At 44.6% G+C, this 14,795-nt stretch overlaps 1 protein-coding gene across 3 annotated transcripts in view; it reads right to left on the minus strand.

Annotated features, from left to right (window-relative positions):
- Positions 1-14,795, minus strand: part of LOC141111846 (uncharacterized) — a 223,456-nt gene that overhangs the window by 49,354 nt on the left and 159,307 nt on the right. For 2 of the 3 annotated variants that reach the window (XM_073604006.1, XM_073604005.1), the window contains exon 7: positions 4,705-5,154. The exons of the other annotated variant lie outside the window; for it this stretch is intronic. In XM_073604006.1, the coding sequence (XP_073460107.1) occupies positions 4,705-5,154 (450 nt within the window). The remainder of the gene's footprint in view (positions 1-4,704; positions 5,155-14,795) is intronic. 3 annotated transcript variants of the gene reach the window in all.

Here is a 14,795-nt window from a genome sequence, read left to right on the forward strand (position 1 = left end):
AAAATAAGAACAGGTAAAAAAAAACAAAATAAAAAGGAGAACCGTTAAGAGAGAAAAAAAAAAAGTCTCTCAGGAGTAGGGATGGGCTGTCTGTTCGGGTCGAACATGAGTTTGACTTGAACATTGGCTGTTCGTCCGCTCACCGAATAGCGAACAATTTGGGGTTTGCGCGGCAAATTCGAAAGCAGCGGAACACCGTTTAAAAGTCTATGAAAGAAATCAAAAGTGCTAATTTTAGAGGTTAATATGCAAGCTATTGTCATAAAAAAAGTGTTTGGGGACCTGGGTCCTGCCCCAGGGGACATGTATCAATGCAAAAAAAAAGTTTTAAAAATGGCCGTTTTTTCAGGAGCAGTGATTTTAATAATGCTTAAAGTGAAACTATAAAAGTGAAATATTCCTTTAAATTTCGTACCTGGGGGGTGTCTATAGTATGCCTGTAAAGTGGCGCATGTTTCCCGTGTTTATAACAGTCTGAGAGCAAAATTACATTTCTAAAGGAAAAGAAAGTAATTTAAAAGTACTAGCGGTAGCGCAGGCAGCTATAATGAATTGTCGGGTTTCTGCAATACTCATAAAAGTCATTGAAAAAAACGGCCTGGGATTCCCCCACAGTGCATTACCAGGCCCTTTGGGTCTGGTATGAATATTAAGGGGAACCACGAACCAAAATGTAAAAAAAAAAAATGCGTGGGGGTCCCCCTAAAAATCCATACCAGACCCTTATCTGAGCACGCAACCTGGCAGGTCACAGGAAAAGAGGGGGGGACGAGAGAGCGCCCCCCCCCCTCCTGAACCGTACCAGGCCACATGCCTTCAACATGGGGAGGATGTCTCCATTTGATGAGGACAAGGGCCTCAACCCCACAACCCTTGCCCGGTGGTTGTGGGGGTCTGCAGGCAGGGGGCTTATCGGAACCCCTACCATATCACAAAAAAAGTGTTAAAAAAGACAGGAGACGGTTTTTGACAATTCCTTTATTAATGTCTTCTTCTTTCCCCGCTTCTTCTTCCATCTTCCTCTGGTCTGCATTCGGTTTTCTTCCTCCATCGTGTTCTTCCCCTGCTTCTTTCTCTTCTTCCTCCATTCCTCTGCTTCTTCCTTCGGTCTTCTCGTCCGCATCTTCCTCTGGCGTCTTCTTCCCCGATTCGTTCTCCGGACGATCCACCTCAATGGGAGGTTCCCGCTGTGTGACGCTTCTGTTCTTTTGACAGTTCTTATATAACTGAGGGCGGGGCCACCCGGTGACCCCATTGTCATTTTGCTCTCGGACTGTTGTAAACACAGGAAACATGCGCCACTTTACAGGCATACTAAAGTACTAGTGGTAGCACCGACAGCTATATTGAATTGTCGGGTCTCTGTAATACTCATAAAAGTCATTGAGGAAAATGGCCTGGGGTTCCTCCACAGTGCATTACCAGGCCCTATGGGTCTGATATGAATATTAAGGGGAACCCCGAACCAAAAAAAAAAAATGCATTGGGGTCCCCCCAAATGCCATGCCAGGCCCTTCAAGTCTGGTATGGATTTTAAGAGGAACCCCGCGCCACTATTTAAAAAAAATGGCATGGGGGTCCCCCTCAAAATCCATACCAGACCCTTATCCAAGCACGCAACCTGGCAGGCCGCAGGAAAAGAGGGGGGACAAGAGAGCGCTCCCCGTCCTGAACCGTACCAGGCCACATGCCCTCAACATGGGGGGGATGTCCCCATGTTGATGGGGACAAGGGCCTCATTCCCACAACCCTTGCCCAGTGGTTGTGGGTGTATGTGGGCGGGGGGCTTATCGGAAATGTACCCCTACCATTTCACAAAAAAAGTGTCAAAAATGTTAAAAAAGACAAGAGACGGTTTTTGACAATTCCTTTATTAATGTCTTCTTCTTTCCCCGCTTCTTCTTCCATCTTCCTCTGGTCTGCATTCCGTTTTCTTCCTCCATCGTGTTCTTCCCCTGCTTCTTCCTCTTCTTCCTCCGATCCTCTGCTTCTTCCTTCGGTCTTCTCGTCCTTATCTTCCTCCGGCTTCTTCTTCCCCGCTTTGTTCTTCGGACGATCTGCATCCATGGGAGGTTCCCACTGTGTGACGCTTCTTTTCTTCTGACAGTTCTTATATAACTGAGGGCGGGGCCACCCGGTGACCCCACCCCCTCTGACATCACGGGGAAAGCCATAGGGAAGTCCCCGTGAAGTCCCCACGCATCAGAGGCGTCATAACTGCCCTCAGTTATATAAGAACTGTCAGAAGAACAGAAGCAAAGGAAGAAGCAGAGGATCGGAGGAAGAAGAGGAAGAAGCGGGGGGAAGAACAAGATGGAGGAAGAAAACTGAATGAAGACCAGAAGACGATGGAAGAAGAAGCGGGGAAATAAGAAGACATTAATAAATGGAAAAAAAAGTTTCTTGTCTTTTTTAACATTTTTTTGTGAAATGGTAGGGATACATTGGGCCCTTTCTATGGCGAACAGGCGTGAGAACGTGGTGTCTGCCATGTTATCCTTAAGCCAGAGTTCCAGGAAATCTTCCGGCTGTTTACCCTCTTCTTTTTCAGGGAAACCTACATAGTGAATATTGTTCCTTCTTTGTCTGCCTTCCATGTCTCCCAGCTTGTCAGTATGAGCAGTCACTTCTCTGTGTTTGCTCAGCTTCTGAGACCCTTTCTTTAATTGTCTGTACATCTTGCTTTAGGAATGACATTTCTGCCCTCATCCCATCAATATGTTCAGTCAATGTAGTTTGGCAAGTGTATATAGCCTCCATAATTTGTTTTAGGTAGGGTTCCTCTTCCCTTTCTGTCAGCGCCATTTCCCCTAGATCTTTGCGGGACATTCTATCCAGGGATAAGCCTCTTCTCATCCCCTTAGATCTGCGGGGTAGCGGGCTTACCTCATCAGGGTGTGTGAGCGAACAATCAGCTATGCTGTGTATTACTGGGGCCCTGTTCCACTGCCTCGTGTTCACTGCCATCTTGGGATCCCCAGGCATAGCGGGACAGGCAGTCCGCGGAAGATTCCATGGGTGCACGTATTTCACCATATCCCAATGCTCTGCCAGGTCTAGGTAGTGTAAGGCTGTCGGTGCTGTGCAAGAATCCGTATCTCTGACACTCAGGATATCAGCAGGATAAGTCATCCCGTCTCGCTGCTCACGTCGGCCGCTAGCTCCTCCCCCCTAATAAAGTACATCTTAACATCACAATACCATCCACACTGGATACATAAAGGACATTTAAAAATGGCCTAAAGACACCTCTGTATGAGGGACTCTTTAGCAAAACTATAACTATCGCTCTACAGAACTACAGGACAGTGCCACTGGGGAATTACCTGCAAAACCGATGATAGTTCGACTCGTGATCTATGAACTCCACTCACAAGTTTGAAGCCATCAAAAAAAAGAATCAGAACCACTAAAACTACAAGATAGATAACTACCCTCATTACTGTTCAGTGGGTGAGGATAAGGAAGCCACCAACCAAGTCAAAGTTTAACCTCAGTCTATCGTCTATAAAATCCTAGTCATGAGTACTGAACATCTTACCCTCTCCTCTTTATCTTAACATGGGGGGTGGGGGGGGGAGATGTTCTCTAGTTAATAGAGATGAAGTGCAAAGTGCTGGTAATACTGCTTGGGATTTCAGTGCAGCACAGGAAGTTAGGCGCTCACTGGATTTCTGTCAGGATCAATAGGTAATATTTTGCACTTATTAAACAAAGCAAAATAATTTCAATGGTATATTTAACAGAACAAAAGCGAAGTTTGTGTTTAGGGTTTACATACATTTTAGGGTGCTTTTTTTTAATTAGTATAGATATTCGTCCAGTGAAACTGCTGGTACATTCTGTTTGTGTGAATGAGGCTAAAACAAACGTTCTCAGGCTATTTCCTTTACAGGTCAAATGCTATTCATAAAAAAGTGGTCCACGAAAATACTGCATTATGACCATTTGATAGAGCTGATGATCATAGAAAATAAGTATTTACAATAGTCCTCAGCTCCATCTTGTGGCCATAATGAGGTATTTTCCCAAACCATTCTATTTTTTATGAATGATTAAAATTTGACCTGTAGAGGAAATAGAAGGAGAAGATTCAATTTTGTCCCATTCACCCAGAATGAATGTACCAACTGTTTTACTGAACAAATAGTTATGATATATTTATTTATAAATACACTCTGTGGTTAAAATTTTAATCCTAAAATCATATTTAATTTCACATTGTAATTCAATTATTTCTATGTAATTCGAACATTCTTGAAGTTTAAAAACATACTTTTTGAAGAATCCTACACATTTACTTCCTTACATTCTGTGGCATACAATCACTATGTCCTATGAGTAGGTGCTGCTGTGTCACACATATCACAGAGCCTGCTTTGTAAACTACAGAGGAACTGAGAGGAGGAGTTTCAGGAGGTGGAGTCGGTACAGGAATCACTGCTTGCAATGTACCATGGGATATGTAGTCCTTGAAAATTGAGCAAAAGCATGCTGGGAATCCAGAAAGTTGAGGAAAGAGATGGCCAGCAGACAGACAGAACTCACAGCATGTTCAATTAAGCTTGTATTGGATTGTCAGTTTTAACTATTGTTTGTATTCTTATTACAATGCTGATGTTATAACATGAAAGTATATGCTGCAACCAGAGAACTTTAAGTATAAAACACATTTTTGGTATCTACAACATAACTATTACTTACCTACTTCACTGTACACATTCAGATTTTTGTGTACAGAGATGGGCCATTTTAGAGAAGCGTGTTCCACTTCTACATCAAGCATGGCCTCATTATCTGTATCTGCACTCGGGGTTATAGTAATGGAGCAGAGACACTCGTACTTTCCAGTCCAGGATTTTCTTATCTTAACTTCCATTTCCACAGGTAACAATGTACGGTTTGCAGCGCCTTCCTCTAGAAGAGGCAGAATATGGGAATTGTCTCTCTGGCCTCCAGCCATCAGTAAGGATTTAGAAGGATTATTGGATTCCCAGGAGGCGATAAGATGTTTTTTAATGTCATTACGTCTTTTCAGATATACATTTATCTGGATTTCTTTTTGTCTGAAATCTGTTATCTGACAGGTTAGAGTTGTTCTCTTCATATGAGTAATAGAATAATTTCCTGAGATCTCAGATACAGTAATATCACCTAGAAAACAATGAGAAGGTGTAAAATACATCTCCATTTCCTTTTACTCAATATGCCATAAGAATGTATTTATCTAGTATTGCAATGGATAATTTTCTCACGACATCCCTTATAGCACAAATGCCAAACAAAAAAAAAAAAAAAGGAGTGGTACGTTTTAAAGGTACTAACTCTCAAGGAGTAACAAAAGCTCTCATATATACTACTAAAAACATATATTCACATCACATCCCCAAAAGCCCGATACTGAGTTACTTTGCCTGCAGGAGGTGTGTTACTGGCCAGATCACCAGTGAAAACAGAGGAAAAAGCCTTAAAAAAAAAAAAAAAATGAATGCAACAACCACAGCTAATGATTGATCTGTGCAGTAATCTGGTGTGGAATTTGCCTCTGTGAAGGAACTTCCTGTAATAAAGATCGGTCTCTGCTGCTCGCTCTCCTTGTACAGAGGTTCAGGGCCGCTCTGTGCAATAAAATTACACAGAGCAGGAGGAGTTTTACTGGCCAGATCACCAAAGAAAAAAAAAAAAAACTAAGGATCCCATCTGATATACGGAGAGATAGCATACAAGATATTAGTCAGCCACAGTCGTCTTCTTGCCTGGATGGTTTGCTTCTAATTTAAAGCACTGAATACTGTCTGTTCCTGGAGAATAAGTGATGGCTGATTGCTGATTAGGGATGAGCTTCGAGTTCGAGATGAACCCATATTCGATTAGAACATCGCATGTTCGACCGTTCGTCAAATTTCGTACGTTATGAGCCGTTTGCGCCAAATTCGAGTGGCACGTCACTGCCCATAATTCACTGCGGCATCGCAGTGCATTGCTGGCTGATGATTGGCCGAGCATGCACTATGACCCGCATGCTTGGCCAATCACAGTGCCATCTGTACAGAGAGCTGTAATTAGCCAAAGCCAGGGTAGCTTTGGCCAATTATGCTCGGGGGGTTTAGTACATGCCCCACACTATATAAGACCGCCTGCGTGGCGGCCTTGTGTAGTGTGTTGTGGTGGTGGCGGAGAGATAGACAGAGAGACAGTGTCATTTGATTTAAGTTAGATAGGCAGGCGAGTCAGTTAGCTGCACTTACAGTGTATTGTGTATATATATGCTGTAACGAGGCCCTGCTCGCTCGGTTCCACTCTCCCGATACTCCTCTGCGGCTATAGAATCAGACTGCAGATCGCAACATCTGATGGTTCGGTCATCCGATGCTCCAGGACTAGAACTACAGCTATGTGCCGTTCTAATCCAGTTGTGTAGCTCAGAACAAACACCAGACAGGCTGTATGTAAGTTCAACCAGGAATCTCTTTTATTGAAAAATACAGGCTCTTTTATACAGTAAAAGAGGAGATGCATACCTCCGGCTCATAGTACTCTGAATATACACCTGTGACCAGAAACCTAATTAACATGGGCTAATTAACTAATCCCTTTAGACAGCCTAGATGAGTCTGTGTGTCCTGGGGGACCAGGACCCGAATCCACAGTAATACCACCTCAAGGGTCCCCAGGCATACAGCTCACAAAGAGCACCGTTCCCCCAAATGACAGGGCCCATGATCGATCGGCAAGAGTCTAGCATTCAGTCCCCTCCAAAAGTCTCTCACCCGGCTAGGTCTGTCACATATGCATCCTAGGTGTTGTGTGTGTATTATATATATATATATATATATAAGATTGGGGTATCAGACTCAAACGGTAGGTGCATTATCAGTGTGTACTCCAGTACAAAACTGTATTTTTAAGGGCCTGGTAGCCCACTTTTATTTAAAAGCACGGAAAAGTTCACAAAGACATCAGTAGCCCACGCAGGGGGTTCCACCATTACTGCAACTTGCACACTCAATACTTTAGCCTCCTGGCGTACATTCTTGCCATATGGCTGATTCCGGCCTTTAGCCTAGGCCTTAGGTCTGCTCCTCAGACCCAAAAGAGTTTCCTAGAGTGAAGCTCTCTCCTAGCTTACTCCTGCTGCTTACTACTTGCTGCCCTGTCACCAAGTATGTCTGCCTCCTGCAGACATGCATACCCTGGCTGCCTCCTGCAGCCTCTGACTCCTCTCAGAGGAATGGGAGTCCACCTGACTCCCATGCACAGACTTCCTGTCTGTTGGGTGGAACCCTGAGCCATAGCCAGGTTACAATTAAATAGCCCAGCACACAGCTGTGCAATCAGCGTGCCTCTCCCTCTAAAATCTGGCGTAAACCAGCAATCTTCCAGGTAGCACAGGGTCCTACTGCCACATATCCTCCCCCCTTGTTTCGAACCGGAGGGAGGAACACATAAACCCATCACTAAGAATGGGACACCTCTGTGCCAGCCATTAGCTGCGTAGGCCCATTTCTTTTTCCGGGTATGTTTCCAGCAGCACTTCACCTTGGCACCTCTGTGCCAACTATCAGCAGCAGGAGTCCTAATCTGCCCAACCTTTTCTCTAAAGGGGCACTCCACCCACATCTTCTTCCGGGTGTGCTTCCACCAGCACTTCTTCCTGAACCGTGGGCTCCCACTAATCTCTCTATCCCTTCCACCTTCTGGCCACAGGATCCTCCTTTTCCCTCCCACAGACCTACTCTCCTGGGACTGTTGGGGACCCACTTCCATGAAATCTGTCAGGGACTGACCCCTCTCACTACCTGATGCAACATTAACCACCAACATCTGTTTATCAGGTTCACTAACCCCTGTGTGGTTACCCTTGGCAACCAAATCATCTGAGATCAATACCACATACTTCTGTTTAACCACAATAGCAATGTTCCACAAGGGGTTATTCAACTCAATATTATCAAGACCTCTTGTCACCTTGTTTGCTAGGACAGTGTCTAGGGAGGGACCATCTACAGGCAAGCAGTTACTCCCTATGGGACATTCCCACAGTTTCACATCGCTCCCTGTTGTCCAACACTCCAATAGCGACTGTCCTACCAACGCACATTTTTCGCCACATTTTTCCACACCAACCTCTTTAACCATTTCTGTGTCCATTGGTACCTCAACTAATACCTCTGAGCTGTCCGATAATGCTCTACAGTGCTTCTCATACACTTTTTCATTACAGTTACCAACACTATCATTTCCTGTCAAAGTGTCTCCGGGTACCTCAAATTGCACCTCCCTGTGAGTGATGGATTGAATTCCCACTACTGCCGCGTCTTTTCCGGGCCCTTCCTTTACACGAGGTCCAGCGGGTGAGACAGCACACGCGCCATGTGCCAACCACTGCTCAGCTGCACCTCGGACCGCAACAGTAGGAATGCACCTCATCACACCAGCATACGGAGAGACTTCCACTATGTCTATCATTTTTGATTCCTCTAGCAGTTCCCCTGAATGCCTTCCGCACATAACTGTCACTGGAAGCACTCTCGCAGAGAACTGCAAGACCGCTTTCCGCAAAAGTAACCAACATTGCAGTAACCAATTTTTATCAACATTGCTTAACATCGCCTGTACCACGTGTCTCCACTGATTGGTACTACGCAGTACCAGGTCGCCCATCTGCGGTGGATACATGCAGGTATACAGCGGAAAGATTTTCACCAATTCCAACAACATCTCAGTTATTTCTAGACATGCCACATCTAAACACAGAACTCTAGGGACTTTTCCCTTACTAACGACGTGGAGGGGCTCATTTGCTAAGGCTTGAGAGGCCGAGACACTCAAAGAGACCTCCACCTCAGAGGCCACTGACAAAACTTGCGGCTCCCCATGAGCACCGCTAAATGCATGTGTCACACTCATCGTCTCATTTTCAGCAACACTGAGCCCTTCCAAGTCTTTATCCATTATCCCATCATCCTGACACTCAACATTACTCATCTCTTTTGCTGTGGACAAAACTTCTGCTATGTATGCGCCTTTTTCTGATCCTTCTGCCTGGAGGGGGTTAAGTTCTGCAACAGCCAACGCACCTGTGTCTACTGGCTTTGCAGCCTCTCCATTTGTCACAGCAGCAATAGTGTCCAGCTTACTATTACCTTCAGAAATTTCTTTCCACCACGCTATCACCTTAATGGCGAGCCTATCCCAGTCTATCCTGTCTGCGCTCCAGTCATCAGCACTGTGTAGTACTGCTCCCTCTGCCCATGGAGACACAGGTGGACAGAGTGGTTTAGCAGCAGACAATCTGCACCAGTCACTGTCAACCACATCAGATTGTGATAATACATACTCCCTCATTTGAGCTATTTTCCCATTGTTTTCCACCTGAGCAGTATCAGAGCTGTCCTGGACCCCCGTCGGCTCCAACACAGGGAGTCCTCCTGAGATTTCCTGGGACAACTCTGCTGCACTACCTGTGGTTACCAAGGGAGACACCAAACCATCAACATTGTCAGTAATACACTTTTCAACATCATCATTATCCACCTTCCTGCCTTGTATAGGCTGCGTTATCACATTAGCAGTTTGAGATTGTAGGATATTTAGTACATTGCTTTTCACCTCATGTGAAACACACTTGTCAGTCGGTGCGGCGACACAGTTGTCCTGGGAAACTCTGAGCTCAGACACCATGAGCTCCTGGGCGGTCTCCAGGGACACCTCTGCTACACCTGCCATGGTTGCTAGGGGCAACGGCACATATTTCTCAGTGGTCACCCCTGACATTTCTGGATGCCATATCACATTTTTAATCGCATTAGCAAGCAACATATCTTCATTTTTACCACTTGTCTTCCTGCTAAACAATACACTGCCTGAAGACAAGTCCTTACCAGTCCTCAAGCTTGCTGCAGGTTCAGCTTCAAACTGGGCTTTGTTACTACACAGGGTATTCACTTGCAAGTCTCTGAAAGCAATTTTTCTCACTGGACTTATTCCCACTTCACAGGGAATAGTCCCATAACCAGTCTCTCTCACATTTGTAACTGCAACAGTCTTACCATTACATTTGGAAGGTGTTGAAAGCTTCAATTGAGGGCGTTGTCCATTCTTTTCTGTGCTCTCACAAGCCAATGCCCCCACATGGACACAGGGCAACATTGCATCCTTCTTGGATTTTCCAACATCCCCTGCAGGCCAAACAGGTTTCCTGTTGCCAGGGGTAACAGCAGACTTACTCACATGGTCATACCCCTTGCAGGATGCTGGATACTGTGCCCTCTTCTCTGGGCTGACCACTTCACACAAGCAGCCATAACTTGAAACCACTGATTTCTTGTGCTCTCCATCACCCCCTGCAGGCTGAACAAAATTTCCTTCACGGTTGCCAGGGGTGACAACAGACACTTTTGCACAAACCTCTTCATTTAGAATTCGAGCCACATCTCTGCTGTAGCTCCTCCTTTCTGCAAACAGACTTTCTCCGGTTGCCATGGGAGACCACTTTCACCCTGTTGATCTTTTCCAGCACTCTCTAGATTGGATTGCTCCTAGGAAATTGTCGTAGTCATCTCGGTTATGATACATCCTGCGGTACACCTCTTGGTACTCCTCCATCAAAAAAGGTTGCACCAACTGAACCCAGCGACTTTTAGGCCATCCTCTGTAGGAAGCAATCATCGCAAAATCATCGAAAAAGTCTATAACATGTTCAGAAGGCAGCATAGGCCGTATGAAGTCAGCTGTATGGATTTCTGCTTTGTTGCCATGGACAACCGCACCCATCTGCTCACTCTTTGCACTAAAGGACGGCTTGCTTTCCTTTTTCCTTTGCTCCAGTGCGGCCAAATGCATCTTGCACCAGTCTGGGGCTTGTTCTGTCGGTAACAACCCCTCCAGCCACAAGGTTCTATCTCTTATCTCAGCAAACATTGCTTCCTTTTTGCGCTTTGACCGCCCCATCTCTGCAGTCAGGCACACAACGCTTTTTAACACAGTTGCTTTTAACACAGGAAAATTTGGCGTACTGTCTCTTTAAGACTTGCAAACAGCACACTTTCACATGCAGACTCCACTAGTTCACATTAGCTGCTCCTCACAGCATTGCTGTAGAACACAGTTTCTTGCTACTCACTGTTTTTGGTATGCGAGGATCTGGAACTCATCCAAATCTGCCCGCATTCTCCACCATATGTAAGATTGGGGTATCAGACTCAAACGGTAGGTGCATTATCAGTGGGTACTCCAGTACAAAACTGTATTTTTAAGGGCCTGGTAGCCCACTTTTATTTAAAAGCACGGAAAAGTTCACAAAGACATAAGTAGCCCACGCAGGGGGTTCCACCATTACTGCAACTTGCACACTCAATACTTTAGCCTCCTGGCTTACATTCTTGCCATACGGCTGATTCCGGCCTTTAGCCTAGGCCTTAGGTCTGCTCCTCAGACCCAAAAGAGTTTCCTAGAGTTAAGCTCTCTCCTAGCTTACTCCTGCTGCTTACTACTTGCTGCTCTGTCACCAAGTACGTCTGCCTCCTGCAGACATGCATACCCTGGCTGCCTCCTGCAGCCTCTGACTCCTCTCAGAGGAATGGGAGTCCACCTGACTCCCATGCACAGACTTCCTGTCTGTTGGGTGGAACCCTGAGCCATAGCTAGGTTACAATTAAATAGCCCAGCACACAGCTGTGCAATCAGCGTGCCTCTCCCTCCAAAATCTGGCGTAAACCAGCAATCTTCCAGGTAGCACAGGGTCCTACTGCCACAATATATATATACTGTATTCAGTTTAGCTAGATCCGTTCCTGTTATTCTCTTCCGACTGACAGGCAGGCAGGCGTTTTTACAGTATTTACAGCTACCTGAAGAAAATTGCTGGTGTTCTTCTGATCCTATTAGTCTTATTAACTACAGTATTTACAGTTAGTGTAGCGCGTCCTCTGCACAGTGTGCACCTAAAGCTACGTGAAGAAAATTGGTGGTGTTCTTCTGATCCTATTAGTACCGCAGGCAGCAGCAGTATTTACAAGTTAGTGTACTGCGTCCTCTGCACAGTGTGCACCTAAAGCTACCTGAAGACAATTGCTGTTGTTCTGCTCCTATTAAAACCACAGGCAGGCAGCTACAGTATTTACAGTTAGTGTACTGTGTCCTTTGCACAGTGTGCACCTAAAGCTACCTGGAGAAAATTGGTGGTGTTCTTCTGATCCTAATAGTACCACAGGCAGGCAGCTGCAGTATTTACAGTTAGTGTAGTGCATCCTCTGCACAGTGTGCACCTAAAGCTACCTGAAGAAAATTGGTGGTGTTTTTCTGATCCTATTAGTACTGCAGGCAGCTGCAGTATTTAAAGTTAGTGTAGTGTGTCCTCTGCACAGTGTGCACCTAAAGCTACCTGAAGACAATTGCTGTTGTTCTGATCCTATTAATACCATAGGCAGGCAGCTATAGTATTTACAGTTAGTGTACTGTGTCCTCTGCACAGATACAAAGAGGAATGGACAGGCAGGCTATGTAGTGGAGGGGGAGTGCCACATCCAATGATTAATCCAAGAAAAAACATGGGTTCCCCTAAATGGACTTTTTAGGCACTAAAGATGGTCGGACAACTACAAACATGTCTATAAAAATATAAATGTTATTGAAAAAACTTTAAAACAAATGAAGCAAGGCATAGGTTATTTGTGCATCACATACATAATAATATAAGAAATAAGCTAAAGGTGCTCTTTACACCCAACGCATTTCGATATACATGTCAAAATCTTCTTCAAGGGTGTGAAGATTTAAGAGGACCATTTCTAAAAATAAAATTAAATATACAGAAAATCAGTTTCAAAGAAATCCACAACACAAAGTTCGAGGATAGACATTAGGTTTCAGTTAAATATTTTGACACTTACATATAGCTGGTTAGTAGAGATATTTGGATAATGGTTCATTGGTTATCATAGGACCTTGCAATTGGAGTGGCATCAGGATACTGGACTAGTAATGGATCAGTCCAGTCAAAACGAGCATATGTGTCAATGTTTCATGTAAAAGGGAATTTCCAATAAAGAGGTGAGAGGAGGGGAATCCCTCATGTACTCCACCGAGGACGGCCAGACCAGGGGAGTATACTGAGGCAAAAATGGAGAGGAATCCCTGAAGGTAAAGAAGAAATATGAATGTATAGATAATAGGTAGTATAAAAGAAAATAAAAGGTTGATTCATAATGATATACTCAACGGTTAATTAGTTTATATCTGGTAGTACTAATGATGTGCTACAAAGGATAGTATGGAAATGCTAGATGTAATCAAAAGGAGAGGAGGAAGAATTATATATCAGACCAATTGAGGAGATGATATACAATTGGTTGATTAAATGAGATGGAGAGTTTATCCATATATATGTATATATATACACATATCTATATGTATAAGTGAAGGCAGGTAATACACTTTATTCATATAAACTACGTCCATGTTTTGCATGAAAAAAGTGCCCTGTTACCTAAGGGCCAAAGAACTTCATGTCTGTCATGTCTACAGACCAAGCTAGCAATTCCAATTAAGGAGTATGTACTAAGGAAGGAGTATATAAAAATATAAGCAGTAAAAGTGAATTAAATAATGTTACTGAAGATATATTCATTAATAGAGAAGAGTACTCTATTAAACATTGTGTAAAAGTTTTTTTTTAAATTAAATTGTATAAATTAATAATACTACTGAAAGGATATTCATTAATGAAGAGAGGGATTCTATTAAACATTATGAAAAAGTTATAGATTAAGTTGTATAACATGTCAGTACCTGTGATGAATGAAGAGCCTCAAGGAAACATCAACTGCTCAGTCCAAGTCCAGTGCAGTAATGCCTGGGTTGGGAGAGGTATAATGGAGGCTTATATGTAGTGTTTAATCCTGGTCAGCTGGAGCTGCAATAGCTCACAGCTTATAACCAGGACAGGTTGTCAAGGAGACCTCAATGATTTGCCCCCTGGGCTCAGTGTGCGCGGCGCCGCCCCCACCGCGCCTGCGCGAACGCCAGCACGTCGGAGCGAAGTCCTGCACACCCAGTCCACCGGCACGGAAAGTCACTCCGGCGGACTTTGCACCTAAAGCTACCTGAAGACAATTGCTGTTGTTCTGATCCTATTAATACCACAGGCAGGCAGCTACAGTATTTACAGTTAGTGTACTGCGTCCTCTGCATAGAGTGCACCTAAAGCTACCTGAAGACAATTGCTGGTGTTCTCATACTAATAATACTACAGGCAGGCAGTTGATTCTGCTAGCTGCAGTATCAGTATATATATATATATATATATATATATATATATATATATATATATATATATACATCCCAGCTTTGTGCAGCTACATCTCACTGCAGGCCATTAGTATGTCTGGAAGGCCTACAAGGAGAGGCAGACAGTCACAAGCCAACAAAAGAGGGCAAGCAGGCTCTGTGTCTAGAGTCAACAGTGCTGGTCGTAGAGACGGTGCATCCTCATCAGCACGTGGCCGTGGGACACGCTTGTCCTTTTTTCGGCAGCTGGCCGTGTTGAGCTGCAACATGCGAAAGACTTGATAGAGTGGATGACCAAGCCATCTTCATCCTCTCTCACCCAGACTTAGGGTACTTTGTCTGGCAAAGCAGCTGCCAACGCGGCCTCTTTCTTCGGCTCAATGGCATCAGTCACTCCTTCCCTAGCCCTACCATGTCCTCCTCGGGAGTCCCCCGAACTGTTTGACCGCAGTGTTAGGTACATGTTCCAGGAGGATGCCCAACGTTTTGAAGGCTCCAATGATGGT

Source organism: Aquarana catesbeiana, linkage group LG11 (assembly GCF_042186555.1).
Source record: "Aquarana catesbeiana isolate 2022-GZ linkage group LG11, ASM4218655v1, whole genome shotgun sequence".
Taxonomy (NCBI): domain Eukaryota; kingdom Metazoa; phylum Chordata; class Amphibia; order Anura; family Ranidae; genus Aquarana; species Aquarana catesbeiana.